This window comes from Hyperoodon ampullatus (genome assembly GCF_949752795.1).
Source record: "Hyperoodon ampullatus genome assembly, chromosome: 14".
Taxonomy (NCBI): Eukaryota; Metazoa; Chordata; class Mammalia; order Artiodactyla; family Ziphiidae; genus Hyperoodon; species Hyperoodon ampullatus.
In genome coordinates this window covers 44910141-44935678 of record NC_136927.1, presented here as the reverse complement: position 1 = coordinate 44935678, position 25538 = coordinate 44910141, and the positions used below count along the sequence as shown (strand labels likewise).

The window sequence follows — 25538 nt, the reverse complement described above, 5'->3', positions numbered from 1 at the left end:
ACGCGCGCCGCGCGCATCACGTCGGCGGCCGTGCCCTGCGCACGCGTGCGCACTGCTCCTCTACGCGGCCCCACCTAGAAATTAGTCCTGGGGCCGAAGCTCCAGTGTTGCCGGGCCAGATAATTAAAATGCAATTTTCTCGGCGTTGGGGTTAAAGACCCTGCCATTCCAGAAGCCCCTTCTTTAGCTTGTGAACATTTGGACGGACTGATCTCCTTCCCTTTTGTGCCCTGGAGTACCACCGCAAGATCACAGAAAACGTTTCAACTTCCAATTTATTGTATGCTCACTGTAGGCAACTACGAAGTCCTCAAAACGCAAAGCTTAGCAACACAACTTCCCTTTCAAGGTCTTCAAATATACCTACTGTATTTTGTAGCAACATGTAGAAGAGAACAGTAATTTGGGTGAGAAAAATAGGACACTGGAGGGTTTGGAAGGGATATCAGCCTAAGCAAGGTTTCGAGGTGCAAAAATACCATCTTGCCTGAAAATCTCTTACGTCACCTGGTCCTCAGTCACTACGCCTTCAGCCATGTATTTAACCTCTGCCTTTCCTATTTTGCCACTTTAGACTTGCAGCTCTTTCAACTCCCTTGACTCTATTTCCATCTTTCTACTCACTACAACGTAACATTTCTGAGAAGCAGTTTAGCAAGGCTACTTCAAAAGCATGAAAAGTCCAATTTATCCAATAGTTTTTTTTACTCAAAAGCAGCTGTCCCCAACCTTTTTGGCACCAGGACTGGTTTCGTGGAAGAGTTTTTCGGGGGGGGGGGGGCGGGGGATGGTTCAGGCAGTCATGCAAGCGATGGGGAGCAGCAAATGAAGCTTTGCTTGCTTGCTCCCTGCTCACCTGCTGTGCGGCCTGGTTCCTAACAGGCCGCTGAACAGTACTGGTCCTCCGCCCAGGGGTTGGGAGGACCCCTACTCAAAAGGATTTATACTAAGGAAGCAGGAATGCTTTCAAAACCTTAAGTTACTTAAGTCTTATTTATAACTAGCATAAAAATGGAAAACTTAAATGCTTAATGACGGGGAATTATTGGAGATAAATTAAAATACATTCATTAGAAGAATTATTAAACCATTAAAATGTTTTTCAAGGAATATTTAATACGGTAGATAATATATGCTTATCTAACGTGTATTTTTATATCACTGAAGCTAAAGCAAAACATCCTGTTTATTGGTAAGTATGGCCTGTATGTGTACACTACAGTGCAATTTAAAAAATATTGTAATTATAATTTCAGAACTTCAGAATCTGAACAGATGCCAGTGTTCTCTCCTTTTTTTATATGGGAAAAGAAAATCCTTTGAAAATCATTTGAAGCTTGGACAAAAATTCCATAGCTATATTCTTAGGATCACTTTGTAGAATCTTCATGATTCAGATGATACAAGGGAAGCTTCAATTCATCCTTTTAGAGAAGACATTCCAGCTCTCATGATCTCATCAACCAGGAGAATGTTGGTGGCAATCACAGTGCTGAAAAGGGGGGAAAAAATCAGACTACTCAGGTTTGAGGTATGAACTCTAATTCAACTCAATCTCCAACTAAATTGCACAAATTATATCCAGTCAGGTTTCCCCTTTCCTTCCCATACATAGAAGGCTCACTTAGTTGCTACTTTTGACTGATTACCTTTTCTTATGGAAAGAAAATTAAACAAAACATACCAATTATAAAGAGTATGAATATTCCCCAAATGTTATAATTTTGGCTTTCCCAAACTTACCAGGAATGAAGAAGCTGTTTCTTTACACAATAGTTATCCCATACGCCTACTTCTGCTGCTACCATTGGCTCACCTGAAAAGTAACCCAGTATTCTTAAAATCATATAGAGCAGGTCATAAGATCAGAATACTGTCTGAAAGAACTAGTAAGAGTATTTTGTGCTGCTTTACTCATCAATGGTCACTCATTTCCTCCAGTATTATCTATGAGAACCCAAAGTTCCTCAATTAGCCCAATGTTCTACTCCAGACCATGACTCCTGTGCACAGCAGCTTTGATGAGCGGCTGACCTCTACTTAGAATGCTTCCAGTGATAGGAATGCTCTATTTGGTTATCAAATATTTGAACATCTCTGTTTTTCTGGAGACGTTCCTATTTGTCCATATTAAAGTATAGCACCTGAACTATAATCTGGCAAAATAGGCTTATCATTACCCTCATTCCAGAAACCTTTTAAATTAACTGGGAGACTGGGATTGACATATACACACTACTATATATATATAAAATAGATAGTAACCTACTGTATAGCACAGGGAACTCTACTCAATACACTGTAATGGCCTATATGGGAATAGAATCTAAGAGTGGATATATGTATATGTATAACTGATTCACTTCGCTGTACAGCAGAAAGTAACACAACATTATAAATCAACTATACTACAATAAAAGTTAATTTAAAACAAAGAAACCTTTTATATTAACTTGAATGTAAATGATGCTGTTCACAATAGGTCTTACACATACTGCACAGATGTATCTCAGTTATCTCTCTTCCACTTTGTACTTGTATAATTTGGATTACACTGGCCTAAGATCAGGGCTTTACTCATTTTATTAGATTTGGTTCCCTCTTCCTGCATTTTTGCTATCCTCAGCCTTTTTTTCACCCATGAGTATGATCATGAAATGTATCATTTTAATCAAAGCCCCTGATAAAAAACAGTAAAGCAAGCTCAACATGAAACCCTTCAACATTAACCCAAACCACCTACCACAACTCAGCAATATCAACAAATCTGTACTCTTCTAAATTATTCAAATGTCTCCTCAATTCCCTTTACTTCTGTATCTAGTCATTACATTTTTGTATCATACTTTAGAACCCAGAGATCCTGGATAGCACTGGGGTCAAAGAGCAAAAGCAACTCCAAGATTCTTCTCTCTCCCATTTTTTTTTTATCCTTCCTGGTCTTACCTCACCTATAGTATCTAGTTCACCCCCTACAAACAGTCACATTCCTCCTTACCTGTGTTCAAGTCTACACCCACAAGTTGACCTGATTCTGAATGCTCTGCTTTAACTTTAACTAGTGTTTCCTGAAGGTCAAAACCAGAGTTCTGAGCAAGAACCTAAAGGAAACAAATTTATTTAAAAGACAGGACCTAATAACAGATAGTCGTCTATAATAAATGAACAGTATTTCCAATTAATAGTTAAAAATAAAACAAAACAAAAAACTTTTAATAAGTGAAAACAGACCAGTATTTATGTTCACTTCAGAGAATGACTAGATACACATTACCAACCAACTCACTAATCCACCCCAAGCCCGGCAATACACTGGTCATAAACTGTACCCTCAAATAAGCATACAATAGAAAAATCACAGTATTAACCTTAGTTTAAAACAAAAACAAAAAGCAAGCTTGTATCCCCACACTGCAAACCCTCTTAAAACAGCTATCTCTTGCCATCTGAAACATGAGATATACAAGCCTCCCCTCCAGAGGAACCAATACGTTTAGATAATAAGAAATACCTGTTCTAGTGTTAGGGTGAAAACTGATGAACCCTTTTTATTCAAAATCCACATTATGAAAAAACCCACATTAGCAAAAAGTTTTCATCAGATGAATCATTTTGGTGTAGTTTAGAAAACAGTTAAAGCATTCACACCTTGGGAATAATGAGCAATGCATCAGCAAATGCTTGAACTCCAAGTTGGGCCCTGCCCTTTACACTGGGCTTGTATTTAATCAGGGCTTCTGCCATTGCCACTTCCACTGCACCAGCACCTGGAACTACACAGCCTGTTGGGTGGGAGGAAGAGAGAAATGCTAAGCTACAAAGAAAATAAAACTGTAGAGGCAACTGTAAGAAAATATATAAATTAAAAAACACACAGGAAATCCATTAATTTGAGAATTCAGTATAACCACAGCAATTTTAATATTACATTTGAAAGAAATACAGGCAACATATCAAACAGCAGAATGATTTAACTAGCACATGGAAAATCCTGAAAGCTCTTAGTATTAGTTCATTTATTTGTATCCCCTTTTAACAATAGCATGCCATGAAAAAAATTAGCATACCATCATAGCCATTATAAAGGTAAAACTTTACTTTTGCATGGTGTCTGGCTGTGTAAACTACTGATAAAAAGAACACAGTATTCAGCCATGCCTTTTAGACTAGCAAAAGAATACAATTTAAATACAGTGACAATCTTACCATCATCAATAGCATTTTTAACAGCCCTCAAGCCATCTCTTATTGCATCTTTGATTTGAGTAAGTGTGTGCTTATTTGGTCCTTTGATCAATAATGTGACCGATCGAGGATTGTTACAGTTCTCAATAAAGGTGAACTTCTCTTCTCCCTGTGTGAAGAGACAGTATTTTCAAAAACCAGGATACGGTTGTGCAAAAATGACCAGATGAGAGGGCCTTATGTAGGAATAAGTAGCATATTAATAGGGCACATCACTGATCACATTAAAGCAAGTAACTTCGTTTAAAAAGTCACACAAAAGAAATGTGATTTTCCCATCAATGGCTTATCATTACTACATATAAATCATCAAAATGTATATTAACAAAGCAAAAATATCATCCGAAGTTTGAATGAATTTTTAACTACTGAAGAATTCATGAGCCAAAAAGTAGTATTACTTTGGAAAGAAAATACACTTACCAATGTATATTCATAGACAAGTCCTGCATGTCCCAAACAATCAGGATTTAGGTCATCAAGAGAATTTAGGGCTACCCCACCACAAGCAAGAGTCAGTCTGAAAGGGAGATGCAGAAGGGATTTTATTAGTTATGTTTACAGATTAATATTTTTAGAAAGCAATCCTTATCAGAATTACATGCGAAAATCATATTCTAAAATATATTTTAGCTTAAGCCTTTCCATTCACCACCAACTAGCTGAAAACTGGTCTTTTCTCCTAACTCTCCATTTAAACCACTCTTAAGTCAGCAATTACTCCTCTGATATGAAATCTAAAGGTGCACAGAGCTCTTTATCACGATGAGTTCTTTGGAAGAAAGTATTCCTCTGAAACCCTTGATGCTGTCTCTTGACGTGGAAAAATATGTACGGTATAGGTCATCATTTAAAAATAAAACAAGTATATCAACAATCATAGCAGCACTATTCAGAACAGCCAAGGTAGAAACCCAAATAAATGTCCACTGACAGATAAATGAATAAACGAAACTCAATGTGGTATACCCATACAGTGGAATATTATCCTTAAAAAGAAATGTGATCCTGGAAAACACAGATAAAATGATAAATTTTATATTATGTACATTTTATCACAATAAAAAATAAGAAAATCACAAAAATAAGAGGAAAGGGTTTCCCTGGTGGCGCAGTGGTTGGGAGTCCGCCTGCCGATGCAGGGGACACGGGTTCGTGCCCTGGTACGGGAAGATCCCACATGCCGCGGAGCGGCTGGGCCTGTGAGCCATGGCCGCTGAGCCTGTGCGTCCGGAGCCTGTGCTCCGCAACGGGAGAGGCCACAGCAGTGAGAGGCCCACGTACCGCAAAAAAAAAAAAAAAAAAAAAAAGGAAAAAAAGGAATAATCTAAGTTAACTTGCAAAATAAGTGAAATTCACGTCACACAGATAATCTGCTATCCGTACCTTTCCATATTTCTCCTTTTAGCTCTGCGCAGAGCTACTATGCCTTCTTTTGCAAGAGCATCTAAGGAAAAGGGGTCAATTCCCTATAACAACAACAAAAAATAAGTTTCAATATTTTACCTTTAAAATAAAAATAGATACACACTAGCTTATAAAACAAAATTTCTCACCTTTTGATTAATAACAACAAATCCTTTATCTGAATCACCACAGACTTTCTTTTTCAGGTCTATTATTTTTTTAACTCTGTCTTCAATGAATTTTCTTTCAGCTCTCACTAGTTTCTCTCTCTCCTCTGCACTCTTGTAAAAAAAGCCAGAATTCACTTCTCTAAAAAAAGGAAGTTACAGAAAGGGGAGGAAGTATTTAGCAAATAGTCACCAAGCTCCAATTCTACCCCTGGTACGTTTTCAGAGACTATTTCCTGTAATTTTCCGAAACCCCATTGAGGCATTATTGTCCTTACAGCGGGGAAACTGAGTCTCACAAAAAAGTGACTTGCCCCAAATATCAAGCTCTTCCACCTCTCTTCCATTTTTAAGGAGCTATATATAACTCACGTTTTTTCATATTCTAATGACACGTTGCATGTGAGGATGTACACATCTTCTACTCTCTTTTTCATATCAGGATGCCGTGCCCCATGGTCCAAAACAAGACCTCTGATCAAGCTGTTACAACACATAAAAATTATATTCTTATTGATTTCCAGATGGGGTGTAACATATGCTAACAAAACTAAAACAATGAATTGAGACTGTATTGATAATTTTCACACAATCAGCTTTACTTCTTGAGCTATTTGAACAGGACTTTTGGGTAATACCTAGCAAGGTTCAATTGTGAAAAAGCAGAATTCCAGAACATGACAAAAACAAGCCATTCAAATGAAAGTAACAACCCTGTCTTGTGCAGAAGATTCTGCAGAGAAATAGTCACAAGTTTGGTAGGCTATTAAACTGTGATCACCTCATTTAAAAAATGCTTCAAACTAGGTCTTTGAAATAATTTTCTTTAAAATTCCCTGAAGTCTCCCATATGCTTTGTTCAATAAATGCCAAATGACCGATGTAGTTGACTTTCCAGAATCATTCTATATAAAAATACATCATACCATTAACTTCATTTCAAAAGGAAATAGATACTACTGAGTAAATGAAATACTCATCTAGGCAATATTCATTAATTCAAAGACAAAAAAAAAAACCAGGCAAAATATATGTATTGTATAAACTCCTTCAAGTTTGTAAACACTCTTTTTATTTCATAGCATTCTACCACCTACCTTGTATCAGTTTCAGATTTATGTTTCATCTCCATGATCTCAACCATGAAGAGGTCAATAGGTTCATCTTGTTTTTTAATGGCTAAAATGGAGTCCACTACAGCCTGCAACAGAGTATAACCATTCAATGAATTTGACTAGCAGAAGTTGAGACACTTATGTTGTTTATTCTTCAGAAAAGTTTAAAGCAGACAGCTTCTCGTCTTTAAAAATCTCTGATCTTTTTTTTTTTTTTTTTTTGGCAGTACGCTAGCCTCTCTCTGTTGTGGCCTCTCCCATTGCGGGGCACAGGCTCTGGACGCGCAGGCTCAGTGGCCATGGTTCACGGGCCTAGTTACTCCGCGGTATGTGGGATCTTCCCAGACCGGGGCACGAACCCGTGTCCCCTGCATCAGCAGGCGGACTCTCAACCACTGTGCCACCGGAAGCCCCCCTAAGTCTTTTTTTACACTCTAATAGAATGCATTATTTGTAAACGGCTGAAGTCATCTACATTTCTGAAACCTCAATGTGTAATTACCTAAAGAATCACTGACATCTCTACTACTAGCAGCTTTTTAATAAGGAAATCTCCATTTTAGAAACCTCTTTTACTGAAAGCTCTGACTATACCTTCATAACCTGGCCAGGTATGCTATTATGATTTGCTCACTTTACTTATTTTTTCTAGTTTTAGGGCCACAGATCACGTTATCACTGCCACAAAAATGAACCTACTTACTCCACACAGGATGGTACTGTGAAGACTTCAGATGGCACTCTATAACTGGAATTAGTAAGAATACTGATGTTTCCAGTTGCCAGGGGTTTTCAGTATAGGTGTAATGTACCAGACACATACCAAATTTAACACATACCTCTGTTAAGACATCAGCAAGTTCAGCATGAACTTTAGTACGTAGAGATGTTCTGGCCACATCTATAAGTGTTTCCCTGTCCATCTCTTTGCTTACTTTGACTTGTTCCAAAAACTGAAGTGCCTTTTCCTTTGCAGCTTCAAATCCTTCTGTAATTATTCTGGGATGAAGACCCTATAATAAACATACAATTACAAAACCGCCACTAACAACAGAGACCTTCAGTTAGATGCAACTATAGTTCACGATAAAGCAAATTTATGAAGGGATATTCTGGATCATTCATACCCTTAAACACAATTAACATAATGTGCTGACTTTCTGAATACATTTAAAAGGATAAATACTCCTTTCAATGCAGAGGAAAAGAACAGACATTGCTCTAGCACAGAGTCAAAGCCAAGGGAACTATAAAGCACACTTGGGTGTTCACTGTGCAAACCACAAGGGATAATGCCCAAAACTCAAAACTGTGTCATAACAATTGGCAGTCAATAGGACCATTATATCTTTCCTATAGGGATACGAAATTAATTCACACCATTTACTAATAAAGTAAACAGGGAGACTAAGAGTCTGCTTTCTCTCTCTTCCCAGGAAATTCTTCCTAACATCAGATTAGTACTCACTGAGGTTTGCTTTAACCTTGGAACTTCTGAGGGCTAAAAAAGTTGTAGTATTCTTATTTAAATTCAAGGTTTTTGTTAGCTTTTTCCTTAAAAATATGCCTAATCGTGAATATTCCATTTCTACATCACAATTATTAATCTGTTATAGGCATATAAAAACTGTACATGCAATGCAACTTGATAAAAAACACATTTCAGGCCAAGGAAGATTCTTCAACTCATCCAGGATCATAGTAAATTTGTGTCAGAGTAGGATACAGACCCTTGTTCCCATATTTAACCCCATGCTCTTTACATTCTATTATATGGCCTCAGTTACCACTAGCACATCAGTTTTTGTAAATAAAACTAAGCTTATTTCCTATACACAATAAAATATCACAGAAACACAGAATCATGTATACTTCAGAAATGTAGAGATCCGCCTGCTTCAGGAGCTCTCCAATAATTAGGACGTTGGAAGTGGTACCATCACCAGTTATGTCATCCTGGGCTGTTGCTACTTTGGCTATTAAGGAGGCTGTTGGGTGTTGAATTTGCTGCAGGTAGAGAAAGAAAAAAATTCGTGGAACAACTTAAAAATGAAAACAGTCCAGATATACCTTAAAATGTGTGAAGGGCTCATCTATCTGCACAAAATGCCCCAGTGTACAGCTACATATTACTCTGATTAAAAACTCACCATTAGCTATCAGTTTATGATGACAGAAACACCTTCATATATAAATTTGTTTCCTTCTCAGATTATCTCCACTTTACTGATGAGGAAATGTGAGACTCAGTTAAGGTTAACTCAAGGTGATAGAACTAACAAGTAAGAGCAATAATTTCAAATCCATGCTCCATGCATGCCTCTTTATGACAAATTTAAGGTTCTTGTGAGAATAAACCAAGTGCCTTCTAAACGAAAGCCCGGCTGCCCAGTTTACTTGGCACTGAACAAATAATTAAAATGAAAAAAGAAAAGAAAAGAAAAACTTAGCCTCTTTAGCAAAGATCATCAGTGGATGCTAAGTCACTCTGGAAAGGTTTTGGAAAAACAGAATATTCATTGTTTGTCACCCACAGATTCTTAATTACAAAGGCTCCAACATGGCTCCTGCATTGCTTTTGTCTTCTTATACTCTTTTAATCCTGTAGAGTTGTCCAGTCTTTTATGTCTCTGGGGACACTCACAGCTTTAAGAATCTAAGCAGACTATCATTCAATTAGGGAAAATTAAAAAGTCATGTAGAGACGGCTTTTCTGACATCAAGTTTAAACTAACTATGACTCCTACTGTTCTCTGCTAGCACAGGCCACCACTTAAGCCACGAAACAAAAACTACAACTTCTAGGTTAGCTATTCCTTACTGAAGATATTTACAAACACCTGGAATGTTGAAGGCATGATATGCTATTATCAAAACCCTAAATTTTACTCTAAACTCAAAACATAGGCAAGTCATTTCCTTTTCTAGGATTTGAACTGTTAGGTTTTGGAAACTTAGGGATGAGTAAAATGACTGCTCCTCTCAGTAACCTCAGATTCTTAGTCACTGGGACTTTAAAAATGGTAGTTTTATTTCTCCTCCAGTTGGTGGTGGAGAAGTGTGATATAAGAGAAGTTCTATTTGAAAAAGTATAACCATCCTGTCGCATTTTACCTCCCTGATTATGTCAATTGCTCGCAGTTTTTATTAGAATTTTAGTAATTAAAACCCTTTAACGAAGGCCTTAAATGGCAAGGGCAGGGGATTCAAAAGGAAGTTTATCAGACTCCAGGGCTCCTCACTGTACCATCCTGTCAACAATAGTACTGATTACATTTTTTCTACCTCTTCCGTTTTCTGGAAAACTACCTGTTGAGAAAAATGAACATGATTTTCTCCTACTTTGTAAACGAACAGTAAAAGTCTTCCTACAAATCAAATGTACTACGGAAAACCAAGACATTTTGGACCTAGTCTAGCAGCCTCTCACCATTTCATGAAGCAGCACATTTCCATCTTTAGTGAGCTTGATGTCTCCAGCACCAGAAACAAGCCTGTTCAATGGGCAGAAATGAATCACAGTGTGACTTTTTCAATGGAGACCAAATTAAGAGGCCCATAAAAATCGGGCTTTACCCAGATCCTCAGGAGCTGGGGCCAAGCGGTGGTTCTCTGCTTCCGGTAACAGGAATGGTGCAATGCCCACCCCTTCCCGTCTGGGAAACAGTCCTCAGGGTCTCCTAGGTCCCAAGCGTGGGGGAGGAGGGGGAGGGGGAGGAGGGTGAGGGCCGCGCCGCGCACGCGGGCAGCTTTGTTCTCGGCGGAGACGGCATCGACCACCAAAGGAAACGGCCAGGGCAAGAAATAGGACCGCCCCGGGACAATGCGGGGAAGAAAGGCCGCCGCGGCGAGCGCAGAGGCCCGGAGGCGGGGGGCTCCAGGCCTCGGTCCCCAGCGCAGGCCCGCGACAGCACGAGGTGCGCGGTGCCCGCCCAGCTCTCCCCGCCAGCCCCGCCTTACATCTTCATGGTGCCCTTAGGCCCCAAGTTGGTCCTCAGCACGTCCTGCAGCCCCCGGGCCGCGCTGATGTTGACCGCCAACGCCGCCTGGGCTCGGGCCACCTCAGCCTTGGGATTCAAGCTCTTCACGGCCGCCATAGCTGACCCAGCAGAAGAAAATGAGGGAACCCAGCGTCAGGAAAGCCCAGAGCCGGTTCAGCGCGGCCGGGAGGTGCTATCCGGGTCTTCTGGAAAAGTCGGACGCGCCGGGCCCGCCTCCAGCGTGCCCGTGCGCCGCCGCCATTGGGCCTCGGGTCTGCGGTGCCGCTTATTGGGTCGCGGCCGCACGTAGCCCCGCCCCTCGCGTTTGCCGCAGCGCCATTGCGCTCGGGAGGAGCGTGTTCCCCCGGCAACCAGGGCTCGCGGGGACCCAGTACGCTGCTCAGCGCCCGGTTTTTCTGACCCCGGACCTGAGGGCGTAGGTTGAGCGGGCTTGTTGGCCGCCTGCGTCAGGGCGTGAGGGGAGAGGTGGCTGCTCTTTCCCGGAGGTCTCCAGCCGCACGGTGTAGGGTGGGCCTCCTCCCTCCCCCACTCGCGCCGTTTGCCCTTTTTATCGCCTTGCTGCTTTCATCCCGGTCACTAGTTTTCTTGACCCTGTACTGTGTGCTGGACGGTGTTCTAGGTGCTGTGGGGGTAACAGAGTGGATCTCATAAGGACCCTCGCCCAGTATCCTAGGTGTTTTAGGCGTAGGGAAGACGAAGAGATAATGCGAGGTGGAAAGTGCTAGAAGCCTTTAGAAAGCTGCCTGATTGGTGCGATGGCAATTGAGGAAAAGCAAGTCAGTCCACCCTTCGGGCACACGACACAGTGCTGAGGCTTCAGGCCCTCAAGGCAGTTTTGAAAACTCAAACTTCGTTGAGCAGTGGTGTCCAGCCTTTGAGAAGACTCCTTTATTCTGAAAGATGTCCACACTGTTTTCTAGTATCCAGTTCCCGCCCCCTGCCTAGATACCAGGTATTCACTAATGTTTTGTAATTTTATTTATTTATTTATTTTAATTCTATTTTTTTTTGCGGTACGCGGGCCTCTCACTGTTGTGGCCTCTCCCGTTGCGGAGCACAGGCTCTGGACGCGCAGGCTCAGCGGCCATGGCTCACGGGCCTAGCCGCTCCGCGGCATGTGGGATCTTCCCGGACCGGTCCCCTGCATCGGCAGGCGGACTCTCAACCACTGCACCACCAGGGAAGCCCTCTATTTTATTTTTATAGGTAATGACTAAAACTCTTCATAATTCAGAAGGTGCCAAAGGGTATATGGTGAAAGGTCTTCCTCCCGCCTCTAGTTCAGCTTCCTCCTGGCATGTACCTTTAGCTACATAAGTTTCCTTTAGGTAGTGTGAATTCCCCAGATGCTCTCTGAATTTCTAAATAAATACATATATAAATATAAGAAATTTCCCCCACATAAAATGGCAATTTATAATATGCACTATTGGGTGTGTTACACTTAAAGTATCTTGGAGATTGTCACATATCAATACAAAGTCTTCCTCATTCTTATTAACAGCTGCATGATATTCATTTTTATTTATTTATTTATTTATTTTGCATTACACGGGCCTCTCACTGTTGTGGCCTCTCCCGTTGCGGAGCACAGGCTCCGGACGCGCAGGCTCAGCGGCCATGGCTCACGGGCCCAGCCGCTCCGCGGCATGTGGGATCCTCCCGGACCGGGGCACGAACCCGTGTCCCCTGCATCGGTAGGCGGACTCTCAACCACTGCGCCACCAGGGAAGCCCTATTCTTTATAAGAATGACCTGATTAGCCAGTCACCTACTGGTTAACATTTAGGTTGTTCCCAGTCTTCTCCTAGCGACTACCGTGGTATATAATGCTTTTAAGTGGCTTTGTGTATTTGAGAATCACAAAAGCATCTAAGTTTGAGTTACACAGTAGAAGGAGATGCATGATTAGTTCTGGAGATCCTTAATCCTCAAGAAGCAGGTAGCCTAGTTAGGGAGATAAACTTGTAAACAAATGACAGTAAAGTATAGGACTTTTTTTTTTTTTTTTTTTTTTTTTTTTTTTTTTTTTTTGCGGTACGTGGGCCTCTCACTGTTGAGGCCCCTCCCGTTGCGGAGCACAGGCTCCGGACGTGCAGGCTCAGCGGCCATGGCTCACGGGCCCAGCTGCTTCGCGTCATGTGGGATCTTCCTGGACCGGGGCACGAACCTGTGTCCCCTGCATCGGCAGACGGACTCTCAACCACTGCACCACCAGGGAAGCCCTAGGACGTTTTATTTAAGGGATGAATGCAGTGCTCTGAGCACAAAGGTATTAACTCGGAGTATCAGGGAAGGCTTCTTGGAGGAGGTAAGTTTTGAATGATACATAGATACTTTGCAGGAGAAGAGGGCTTAGGAGAGTGATATCAGACAGAGAGTGACCATGGAAGAGCCTGGCATGCCCAGCGGAAGGTGGGTGGATAAGATTTGCGAGAGACAAATCTGGTGAAGTAGCTTGTCCTGACTGTTAAGACCTGGTTTGCTAGTTAAGAAGTCTGGGCCTAAGCCTGCCAGCTGGATTCTTTGGTGAGAATCCGCCCAAAGAACTAGTGATAAAGATAACACTGGAGGTGGAATGGAGGATGAACTAAGGGAGAAGACTGAGGATAAGGCAATCAGAAAGGGGTTGAAAAGTCCATGCAGAAGGTGATGAAACATTTTTAATAACATAAATAAGGGGGGAAATCATGTTTTAAATAGCATGTATAATATGTTCTCAGTTTTTTAACCATCCCCCATGCATCTATACAAAAAAGGACAGAGGATATGCATCAAAATATTAACATTGGGGACTTCCCTGGTGGTCCAGTGGCTAAGGCTCCACACTCCCAGTTCAGGGGGCCCGAGTTCCATCCCTGGTCAGGGAACTAGATCCAACGTGCTGCAGTTAAAGGATCCTGTGTGCCGCAACTAAGACCCGGTGCAGGCAAATAAATATTAAAAAAGATATAAACATTGACTATATTTTAAAAATTCATAATGTTTTCATTTTTGCAGCCCCCCCCAGTTTATGTATCCATAAAAGCAGGATGCAGAATTATATACATGAAAATATGAAATATACAAAGTGTCCAGTGTCTTATTTTTATGAAATCATGTATATGCACATATGAGTTCATAAAAATATTAAATATTTAGGGGACTTACTTCCCTTGCGGTCCAGTGGTTAAGACTGCGCTTCCATTGCAGGGGGCACGGGTTCGATCCCTGATCGGGGAATTAAGATCCCACATGGCACCGCCAAAAAAATACATATATATATATTAAATATTTATATATATAAAGGACAGGAAGGATATCCTCAAAATGTTGAACATTTTGTTTCTATCTTTGCCAATTTTATAGGTCAAAAATAGTATCTGAAAGTTTTGGGGGTTTTTTTGGCTGCACCGTGCAGCTTGCAGGATCTTAGTTCCCCCACCAGTGAAAGCGTGGAGTCCACAACTGGTCCACCAGGGAACTCCCTTATAGTTTTGTTTGTTGAGGGTGAGGCTGAGCCTATATCTTATATGTAAGATATATGTATTATATGTAGGTTTTTTTCTGTGAACTGTCTATTTACGTCTTCTGTTTTCCTATTTGGTTTCTTATGGATTTGCGGGAGCTCTTTGTGTTTTCTGTGTTGCAATTAATTTGTCCCAGTGTTGTTTATATTTCGTATTTATGCCTTTTTTCCCAATTAAACGGTAAAATTTTTTTCAGGTAGTCAGTTGTATCTTTTTTCTTTTATGTGTGTTTGAATTTTGTGCTATACTGTTTAAAACAAGCTTTACACACAAAAAATATTTTTAAATTTCTCCCATGTTTTCTTTTGTATTTTTAAGGTTTTGTGTTTCATTTTAATCTTTGATTCATTTGGAATTTATTTTATTTTGGTAAGGAATGAGATAATCTGTGATATAATAAAAATATATATTTGGTCTTTGTCCATGGTTCCTGGAACAGAACTAAAACCATTTGTCTTCTGAGAGATAGGAGTGTCTTTTGTTATCCATTACAGTCCCCTTTAGAATATACCTGAGTCTGTGCTATTGAGGTGAGTCAAGGTAGGGACCCTAGATAGCCTCAGGGTGGGGGCTGGTCACTAGGAAGACCAAACATGTGATTAGAGGATGGGAAGTCTCAGCCCTGAGCCCCCAACCTCTGGAGAGTGGAGGGGGGCTGGAGATGGGTTATAAAAATGCTTGAACAATCAGTGTGAGTGAACCCATTGATGTCCTGGCAGGGTGGTACATCCAGAGGGCATGGTAGCTCTGCGTCACTCCCCCAGTACCTTGTCCTGTGCACCTCTTCCATTTGGGTGTGCCTGAGTTGTATCCTTTCTAATAAGCTACTAAACCTAAGTCAAGTGATTTCCTGAGTTGTGGGTCAGTCTCAAAATTTTTCAGTTTCCCCTAAGGAGGGGATTTTGTGGGAACCCCCGAATCTGTAGCCAAGTTGGACAGAAGTGTGGGTAGCTTAGGGACCTGGGACTTGCAACTAGTGTCTGAGTGGAGGCAGTCCTGTGGGTCTGAACCCTTAACTGTGGGGGTTGCCCTAACTCCAGATGTCAGGATTGAGTTGCTGGACACCCAGTTGGTGGTGGAGAATCAAATAGTTGGTTTCTGAGAATTGGTGCTTGGGAAAAACACACAGAATCCAATTTAATTTTTCTTCCAGAATAATTAATGTTTTCCACCATTAATGTGTAATGTAATTATTAGCATATGCTACATTCCCAGATGTATCTGGATCTACTTTGGACTATATTCAGTTCCATACTGTTGTAAGTTTCAACACCATATTTTTTTATTTACTATAGTTTTACAGTATGTTTCAAAATTTGGTAGGGCCAGATCCTCTTCATCCATCTTTTTTCAGAAAATTTCTGGCTATTTTGCATGTTTGTTTTTCTTTTTAAATAAGTAATAGAATTAATCTAGTTTTTTAAAAATCTCTTTTTTTAAAATTACTTTTTAAGTAAAATACATGTTTTAACAGGTGGAATATTCAAATTTATGCAATGGAAATGGAGATAGCAAAAGGCCAGGGGCTAGAGGCATTTCTGACATAAAATTGATTGAATTTCGAAACATGTGCTACATAGTTACCATTTCTAGTCTAGGAGTCTGAAGAGGTCAAGGAAATTCCAGAAAAGGGGCAGGTTTTGTATGGGGAGGTGGGGTAACAATATTGATTTTAGGTAATGTTTCTTCTGTTGTTGGCCATTCATTCTCTGAGTGTCTACTGTGTTGCTGAGTACTGTGCTTGGAGTAAATATACACATGAAAAGAGAAGGCCCCTTCAAAGGCTTCCCAGTGTAGAGAGACAAACACACAATAACATACATAATATATACAATATACTAAAGACCTGTTATGGTATGTATAATCTCAGTGCATGCTATTTAGAGAAGACTTCCTAAAGCAAATCTTCTTCTTAACTATTGAAAAAATATATTTGATTTTCTTATTACAAAAATAATACATAATCATTATAGAAAAAATAGCAGAAGCAAATTTAAAATAAATTCATATTCTCATCTCTCAGAGGTGACCATTTGTGATGGTTAATTTTATGTGTCAATGTGGCTGGGCCATGGTGCCCAGATATCAGGTCAAACATTACTCTGGACATTTCTGTGAAGGTGTTTTTTTTTTTTTTGGATAAGATTAACATTTAAATTGGTGGATTTAAAATTTAAACATTAAATTTACTCTATTGTAAAGCAGAGTATCCTACAATAACGGGTGGGCCTCCTCCAATCAGCCGAAGGCCTTAATAGAGCAAAGACATATCTCCCCGTAGCAAGAATAAATTCTGCTAGCAGACAGCCTTTGGGTTACCAACCTCTATGATCATGTGAGCCAATTCCTTAAAGTAAATCAATCTCTCTCTCATTTTAACGTGGATGATGCTCTACATGTCTTCACTTTAACAGTAGATATGCTGTGAGGCTGTATATATATCTAGATTGATATGTATAGATAGATATCTAGATACACATTCTTTTGGTTCTGTTTCTCAGGAGAATCTTGACTAATACAGATTATGGTGCTGATAAGGCTTCTAAAGGAGCAGAATCTTAAGGATGAATTTTCTGAATTCGTTCTGGGGTTTTTGGAATTGGCTCTCTAATATTAGATTTAAAGACTAATGATTCTGTTTCTAATAATAAAGAATAACAGGAATGGTATAGTTCATGGCATGTTATGAATATAGAAATATGCAAAATATCCCAATTGGATGCTCCTAATGAAACACAAGAGGCAAGGACCTGGGTAACCATATATATGATACCTTTGAACATTTTTGTCAAACTAATGAATATAATGAGGTTGGCTGGTTGCTTCTAACGTCACTGGACAAAGTGGGGGAAGAAAAGGATGAGATGAGGGATTCAAATTCCCAGCTTAAGCAATATATAAATCACCTGAAAGCTTCTGTGTCTATCCTGGAAGAGACTTTTCGCTCCTATAGCCACAGGGCTGAGATTGCTGAAATCTTATCATGTGAGTGGCTGAATTACAATGCAAATTGAAAAGTGAGGGCATTATTGAGGAAGGAATGGGATCTGAAATTTGGAGTGGGACCTGTGAGAATACCCTGATGAAGCTGGGGACATTGAGCCCCTACATTCTGTTGAATCTTCTTTGCCAGTAGAAGCAGCCTCTCTAACCCTATCTGTGGATATTTATGCTACGTTGCTCTATGAAACTAATGGCCTCCCCTGAGGCAGTTGCCTTGCAAAATACTGGTGATTCTCTTCAGGACTCACCCCTTTTTGCTTCTGAAGCTGTAACTAGACTAAAGTCTCAGTAGGCCCTGGAGGCACAAGTAAGTTACATGAAGAAGTGGCTTAAATATCCATGACCCCAAATCATGCTATCTTACCTTCTCCCTCTCAGCCTGCACCTATGGCCTCATAGGAAGTTCCCTGTGATCAGTTGACAGAGGATGAGAAAACTTAGGCCTGGTTTACTGATGGTTCTGCAGGACACGCAGGCTCCACCTAAAAGGGGACAGCTGTCCCTTTCTGGGACATTCCTGAAGGATAATGGTAAAGGGAAATCCTCCCAGTGGGCAGAACTTCAAGCAATGCAACTGGTTTTTCATTTTGCTTAGAAAAGACCTGATGAGTGATTATATGCCAGTTCATGGGCTATGGCCAATGCTTTGGCTGGATGGTCAGGGACTTGAAAGAAACATGATTAGAAAATTGGTGACAAGGAAGTCTTGGAAAGAGATACATGGATTGACCTCTCTGAATGGGTGAACAACGTGAAGATATTTGTGTCCCATGTGAATGCTCACCAAAGGATGACCTCAGCAGAGGAAGATTTTTGTAAGTGGCTAGAATAATTTATTCTGTGGATACCAGTTAGCCTCTTTCCCCAGCCATCCCTGTCATTGCCCAGTGAAGTTATGAATAAAGTGGCCCTGGGGGCAGGGATGGAGGTTATGCATGGGATCAGCAACATGGGCTTCCATTCACCAAGGCTAACTTGACTACCCCCACCGCTGAGTGCTCAATCTGAGCACTGAGATTGAGTGATATGACACTCAATCCCTGATATGACACCATTCTCTGGGGTGATCAGCCAGCTACGTGGTGGTAGGTTGATTACACTGTACCGTACGTCTGTCATGGAAGGGGCAACGTTTTGTTATTGGAATAGACACTCTGGATATGGATTTGCTTTCCCTGCACACAATGCTTCTGCCAAAACTACCATCCGTGGACTTAGAGAATGCCTTATCCACCATCATGGTATTCCACACAGCATTGCTTCTGTTCAAAGAACTCATTTGATAGCAAAGGAAGTACAGCAATGGGCCCATGCTCATGGAATTCACTGATGTTACCATGTTCCCCACCCTCCTGAAGCAGCTTGATAGAATGGCAGAATGGCTTTTCGAAGACTCAGTTATTGGGCTAGCTAGGTGGCAGTCCCTTGCAGGGCTGGGAAAAAGTTCTCCAGGAGGCTTATATGCTCTGAATCAATGTCCAATATACAGTGCTGTTTCTCCCACAGCCAGGATTCACAGGTATCTAGGAGTAGAAATGAGAGTGGCACCCCTAGTGACCCACTAGTAAAATTTTCGCTACCTGTCCTCATGACCTTATGCTCTACTAGCCTACAGGTCTTAGTTCCAAAGGGAGAAATGCTTCTACTAGGAGACACAATAATAATTCCATGGAACTGGAAATTAATACTGCCACTCCGCCACTTTGAGCTCCTCATGCCTCTGGGTCAACAGGGAAAGAAGAGTTTTACTGGGCTGACTGGGGTGATTGATCCTGACTACCAAAGGGAAATTGAGGAATTCCCTGGCGGCCCAGTGGTTAAGACTTGGCGTTTTCACTGCGGGGGCCCATGTTCAATTCCTGGTCAGGGAACTGGGGTGCTGAAAGCTGCACGGTGCAGACAAAAACAGCAACAACAACAACAAAACAAACAAACAGGGAAATTGGACGACTACTCCACAACACAGATATGTCTGGGATACAAGAGAACCCACATGGTGTCTCTTAGTATTACCAAGCCTGTGATTAAGGTCAGTGGAAAACTATAACAACTCAATTCAGGCAGGATTACTAATGGCCCAGGACCCTTCAGGCATGAAGATTTGGGCCACTCCAACAAATAAAGAACTGTGACTTGCTGAAGTGCTTGCTGAGGGCAACAGGAACACCGTATGGGAGTAGAAGAAGGTAGTTCTAAATACCATCAGCAACCACAGGACCAGTTACAGAAACGAGGACTGTATTTGTCGAGTATTTCTTCCTTATGTTATTATTAATACGTGTGCGTGTGTCTTGAGCAAATATCTTTGTTTTCTTCTCTCTCTTATTCCTTTATCATGTAACATAGTCATGTAACATTATTGACTTTGTCATAGTATTTATTGTTAACGTTATAGCATAGTTTTTAAGTTATGGGATATCAGGAAGAAGAATAAACATCACCCAAGGACTTTGCATCCTCTTCTGGGGAAGGGGTTAGGGTGTTTTCAGTTGTCTATTCAGGAGAGTTGTATCATGTTAGGCAAAATTATGACCTTGTTATTGTCTTTATTCGATTATTAAATTTGAGGAGATGCATACGAGTGCCAACTAGACAAGGGGTGGACTTGTGATGGTTATGTGTTAACCTGACTGGGCCACAGTACACAGATATATGGACAAACATTATTCTGGATGTTTCTGTGAAGGTGTGTTTTGGATACGATTAACATTTAACTCAGTGGACTTTGAGTAAAGCAGATTATGCTATATAACATGTGTGGGCCTCATTCAATCAGTTGAAGACCTTAATAGAACAAAAACCTTACTTCCCCCTAGCAAGACAGAGTTCTGCCAGCTGACTGCCTTTGGACTTGAACTGCAGCTCTTCCCTGGGTCTCCAGTCTGCTGCCCTATCCTGCAGATTTTGAACTCACCAAGCTTCCACGGTCACGTGAGCCAATCCCTTAAAGTACCTCTCTCTCTCTCTCTTTCTCTGTCTCTCTGTGGTGTGTGTGTATGTGTGTGTATAGTACAGGTATACCTCGTCTTATTGCACTTCATTTTATTGCATTTCACAAATATTCCGCTTTTTACAAATTGAAGGTTTGTGACAACCCTGCATTGGGGAAAGTCTACTGGTACCATTTTTCTAACACCATTTGCTTATTTCATATCTCTGTGTCACAGTTTACTAATTCTTGCAATATTTCAAATTTTTTCATTATTATTATCTTTGTTATGGTGACCTGTGATCAGTGATCTTTTTTTTTTTTTTTTTTTGCGGTACGTGGGCCTCTCACCGTTCTGGCCTCTCCCATTGTGGAGCACAGGCTCTGGATGCGCAGGCTCAGCGGCCATGGCTTACGGGCCCAGCTGCTCCATGGCATGTGGGATCTTCCCGGACCGGGGCACGAACCCGTGTCCCCTGCATCGGCAGGCTGACTCTCAACCACTGCGCCACCAGGGAAGCCCGATCAGTGATCTTTGATGTTACTGCTGTAATTATTTGGGGACACCATGAAACCTGCCCACATGAGATGGTGAGCTTAATAAATGTGGGCATTCTGACTGCTCCATCTACCAGCCATTTCCCCATCTCTCTCCCTCTCCTTGGGCCTCCTTATTTTCTGAGACACACAAATTTTTTTTTTTATATTTCAGATTTTTTTTTTGAAATTTTGAATTTTATTTTATTTATTTTTTATAAAGCAGGTTCTTATTAGTTATCCATTTTATACATATTAGTGTATACATGTCAATCCCAATCTCTCAATTCATAACGCCCCCCCCCCACCACTTTCCCCCCTTGGTGTCTGAGACACAAAAATTTTGAAACAGGGCCAATTAATAATTCTAAAGTGGCCTCTGAGTGTTCAAGTGAAAGAAAGGGTCGCATGTCTCTCATGTTAAAAGCTAGAAATAATTAAGCTTTGTGAGGAAGGCACGTCGAAATTTGAGACAGGCTGAAAGCTAGGCCTCCTGTGCCAGTTAACCAAGTTGTGAATGCAAAGGAAAAGTTTTTGAAGGAAATTACAAGTGCTACTCCAGTGAACACACAAATAAAAAAGCAAAACGGCCTTATTACTGATATGGAGAAAGTTTTAGTGGCCTGGTTAGAAGATTAAACCAACCACAACGTTCCCTTAAATCAAAGCCTAATCCACAGGAAGGCCCTAACTCTCTTCAGTTCTTTGAAGGCTGAGAGAGGTAAGGAAACTGCAGAGTAAAAGTTTGAAGCTAGCTGAGGTTGGTTCACGAGGTCTAAGGAAAGAAGCCATCTCTATAATGTAAAAGTGCAAGGTGAAGCCACAAGTGCTGATGCAGAAGCTGCAGCAAGTTATCCAGAAGATCTAGCGAAGATAATTAATGAAGCTGGCTACACTAAATAACAGATTTTCAATGTAGATTAAACAGCCTTATATTGGAAGAAGATGCTGTCTAGGACTCTTATACCTAGAGAGGAGAAGTCAATGCCTGGCTTCAAAGCTTCAAAGGACAGGCAGACTCTCTTGTTAGGGGCTAATGCAGCTGGTGACTTTAATTTGAAACTAGTGCTCATTTACCATTCTGAAAATCCTAGGGCCCTTAAGAATTATGCAAAATCTATTCTGCCTACGGTTTATAAATGGAACAGCAAAACCTGGATGATAGAACATCTGTTTATAATATAGTTTATTGAGTAATTAAAGCCCACTGAGACCTACTGCTCAGAAAAAGATTCCTTTCCAAATATTACTACTCACTGACAATATACCTGGTCACCCAAGAGCTCTGATGGAATTAACGTTTTCATGCCTGCTAACACAACATCCATTCTGCAGTCCATGGATCAAGGAGAAATTTTGACTTTCAAGTCTTATGACTTAAGAAATACATTTCATAAGGCTATAGCTGCCATAGACAGTGATTCCTCTGATGGATTTGGGCAAAGTCAACTGAAAATCTTCTGGGGACTTCCTTGGTGGTGCAGTGGTTAAGAATCCACCCACCAATGCAGGGGACATGGGTTCAAGCCCTGGTGCAAGAAGATCCCACATGCTGCGGAGCAACTAAGCCTGTGCGCCACAACTGCTGAGCCTGTGCTCTAAAGCCTGTGAGCCACAACTACTGAGCCCACATGCCAAAACTACTGAAGCCCGTGTGCCTAGAGCCCATGCTCTGCAACAAGAGAAGCCACCGCAATAAGAAGCCCGCACACCGCAATGAAGAGTAGCTCCCTCTCGCCACAACTAGAGAAAGCCCATGCACAGCAGCAAAGACCCAACACAGCCAAAAATAAATAAATAAATAAATAAATAAATAAATAAATATTTTTTTTAAAGAGAAGAAAACCTTCTGGAAAGGATTCACCATTCTAGATGCTATTAAGAATGTTAAGAAAATATTTGTACTTTATGGGAAGAGGTCAAAACATCAACACTAATAGGAGTTTGGAAGAAGTTGATTTCAACCTTCATGGATGACTTTGAGGGGTTCATGACTTCAGTGGAGGAAGTAACTGCAGACTAGAGAGCTAGAATTAGAAGTGAGAGTCTGAAGGTGTGACTGCATTGCTGTAACCTCCAGATACAACTTTAATGGATGAGGAGTTGCTTCTTATGGTTGAGGAAAGAAGATGGTTTCTTTTTTCTTCTTTACTTTAAAAAAAATATTTATTTATTTATTTTGGCTGCACTGGGTTATGTGGGCTCTTTTTTTAGTTACGGCATGTGGGCACTTAGTTGTGGCATGTGGGCTCTTAGTTGTGGCATGCGGTATCTAGTTCCCTGACCAGGGATCAAACTTGGGCCCCCTGCATTGGGAGCAAGGAGTCTTAACCACTGGACCACCAGGGAACTCCCAAGAAAGTGGTTTCTTGAAATGGAACCTATGCATGGTGAAGATGCTGTGAAGATTGTTAAAATAACAAAGGATTTAGAATATTACGTAAACTCAGTTGATAAAGCAGCAGCAGGATTTAAGAGGACTGATTCCAGTTTTGAAAGTTCTACTGTGGGTAACATGCTATAAAATAGCATTGCACGCTACAGAGAAATCGTTCACGATGGGAATACTCAATTGATGCAGCAAACTTCATCACTGCCTTATTTTTAAAGGTTTTTTTTTTTTTTTTTTTTTTTTGCGGTACGCGGGCCTCTCAATGCCGCGGTCTCTCCCGCTGCAGAGCACAGGCTCCGGACGCGCAGGCCCAGCGGCCACGGCTCACAGGCGCAGCCGCTCCGCGGCATGTGGGATCCTCCCGGACTGGGGCACGAACCCGCGCTCCCTGCACCGACAGGCGGACCCCCAACCACTGCGCCACCAGGGAAGCCTCCATCACTGCCTTATTTTTAAAAAATTGTGGCAGCCACCCCAGCCTTCAGCAACCTGATCAGTCATCAGATATCAGCAATACGCTCCACCAGCAAAAAGATTACAACTCACTGAAGACTCAAATGATAGCAGTTTTTAGCAGTATTTTTAGATTAAGGTGTGTACTTGTTTTTAACAAATAATGCTATCACACACTTAGTAGACTACATTACAGTGTAAACATAACTTTTATATGCACTGGGAAGCCAAAAATTTTGTGTGACTCGCTTTGTTGTGATAGTCACTTTATTGGAGTGGTCTGCAGTATCTCCAAGGTATGCCTGTACACACACACACAGACACACACACACACACACATCCCTATATATGTAAAGATATATATATATATACACATAACAAAAATCATACAGTATTTGTCTTTTTGTGACTGAATTATTCCACTTAGCAGATGTCCTCAAGTTTCATTCATGTTATAGCATATTGCAGAATTTCCTTCCTTTTTAAGGCTGGACAACATTCCATTGATGGTATATACCACATTATGCTTATCCATGCATCCATTGATGAACACTTCCGCTGTTTCCATGTTTTAGCTATTGTGAATAATGCTGCCATGAAACGGGTGTACAAATATCTCTTCGAGACCCTACTTTCAATTCTTTTGGGTATCTACCCTGAAGTGGAATTGCTGGGTCATATAGTAATTCCAATTTTAATTTTTTGAGGATCCATCATACTGTTTTCCACAGTAGCTGTACCATTTTACATCCCCACCAACAGTGCACAAGTGTTCTAATTTCTCAACATCCTCATCAACACTTGTTTTTTGTTTTTTGTTAGTAGCCATCCTAATGGGTATGAGGTGGGTATCTCGTTGTAATTTTGATTTGCATTTCCCTTATGATTAGTGATGTTGAACTCCTTTCATGTGCTTATTTGCTATTTGTTTACTTTCTTTGGAAAAATATCTATTCAAGTCCTTTGACCATTTTTGAATTGGGTTGTTTTTTGTTGTTGTTGAGTTTTAGGAGTTCTCTGCGTATTCTGAATATTAATCCCTTATCAGATATATGATTTGAAAACATTTTCTCTCATTCTGTGGGTTACCTTTTTACTCTGTGGATACTCTTTCTTGATGAACAACATTTTAAAATTTTCATGAAATCCAATTTGTCTATTTTTTATTTTGTTATGTGTGCCTTTGGTGTCATATCCAAGAAATCATTGCCAAATCAAATGTTTTGAAGCTTTTGTCCTTTTTATTCTAAGAGTTTTATTGTTTTAGGTCTTACATATAGGTCCTTGACCTATTTTGAATTAATATTTGCAAAGGGTGTTAGATCAGGGTCCAGCTTCATTCTTTTTCATGTGAATATCCAGTTTTCCCAGCCCTATGTATTAGAAAGATTGTTCCCCCCATTGAATGTTCTTGGCACCCTTGTCAAAAATCATTTAACCATAGATGTTTATTTCTGAGCTCTCTATTCTATTCCATTGGTCAATATGTCTGTCTTTATGCCAATACCATACTGTTTTGATTACCATAGTTTTGTAGTAAGTTTTGAAATTAGGAAGTGTGAGTCTTCCAGTTTTGTTCTTCTTCAAGGTTGTTTTAGGACATATACAGGGTCCCTTGAGACTCCATATGAATTTTAGGATAGATTTTTCTATTTCTGCAAAAAATATCATTGGAATTTTGATAGAGATTGCATTGAATCTACAGATTGCTTTGGGTAGTATTGCAATTTTAACAATATTAAGTCTTCCAATCCATGAATATGGGATATATCCTTTTTAA

The 25538-nt window shown here is 40.7% G+C and overlaps 2 protein-coding genes across 4 annotated transcripts in view; one reads left to right on the top strand and one right to left on the bottom strand.

Moving 5' to 3' along the window:
• SEPTIN14 (septin 14) overlaps positions 1–25538 on the top strand; it is a gene marked incomplete at both ends in the record, with an annotated part of 572766 nt that overhangs the window by 388349 nt on the left and 158879 nt on the right. The window lies entirely within an intron of this gene.
• CCT6A (chaperonin containing TCP1 subunit 6A) lies at positions 1097–11031 on the bottom strand (the record flags this gene model as incomplete). Of its 3 annotated transcripts, XM_079719185.1 has the most annotated exons (14): positions 1097–1492; positions 1744–1816; positions 2999–3101; positions 3649–3782; positions 4207–4354; positions 4669–4765; positions 5632–5714; positions 5802–5961; positions 6192–6302; positions 6917–7020; positions 7774–7947; positions 8807–8941; positions 10365–10428; positions 10895–11031. In XM_079719185.1, the coding sequence occupies 14 exons, from the start codon at positions 11029–11031 to the stop codon at positions 1420–1422; spliced, it is 1596 nt and encodes a 531-aa protein (XP_079575311.1). In that variant the 3' UTR covers positions 1097–1419. The 3 variants fall into 3 exon arrangements, with proteins under 3 accessions (XP_079575311.1, XP_079575313.1, XP_079575312.1); XM_079719187.1 differs by lacking the exon at positions 6192–6302; XM_079719186.1 differs by lacking the exon at positions 8807–8941.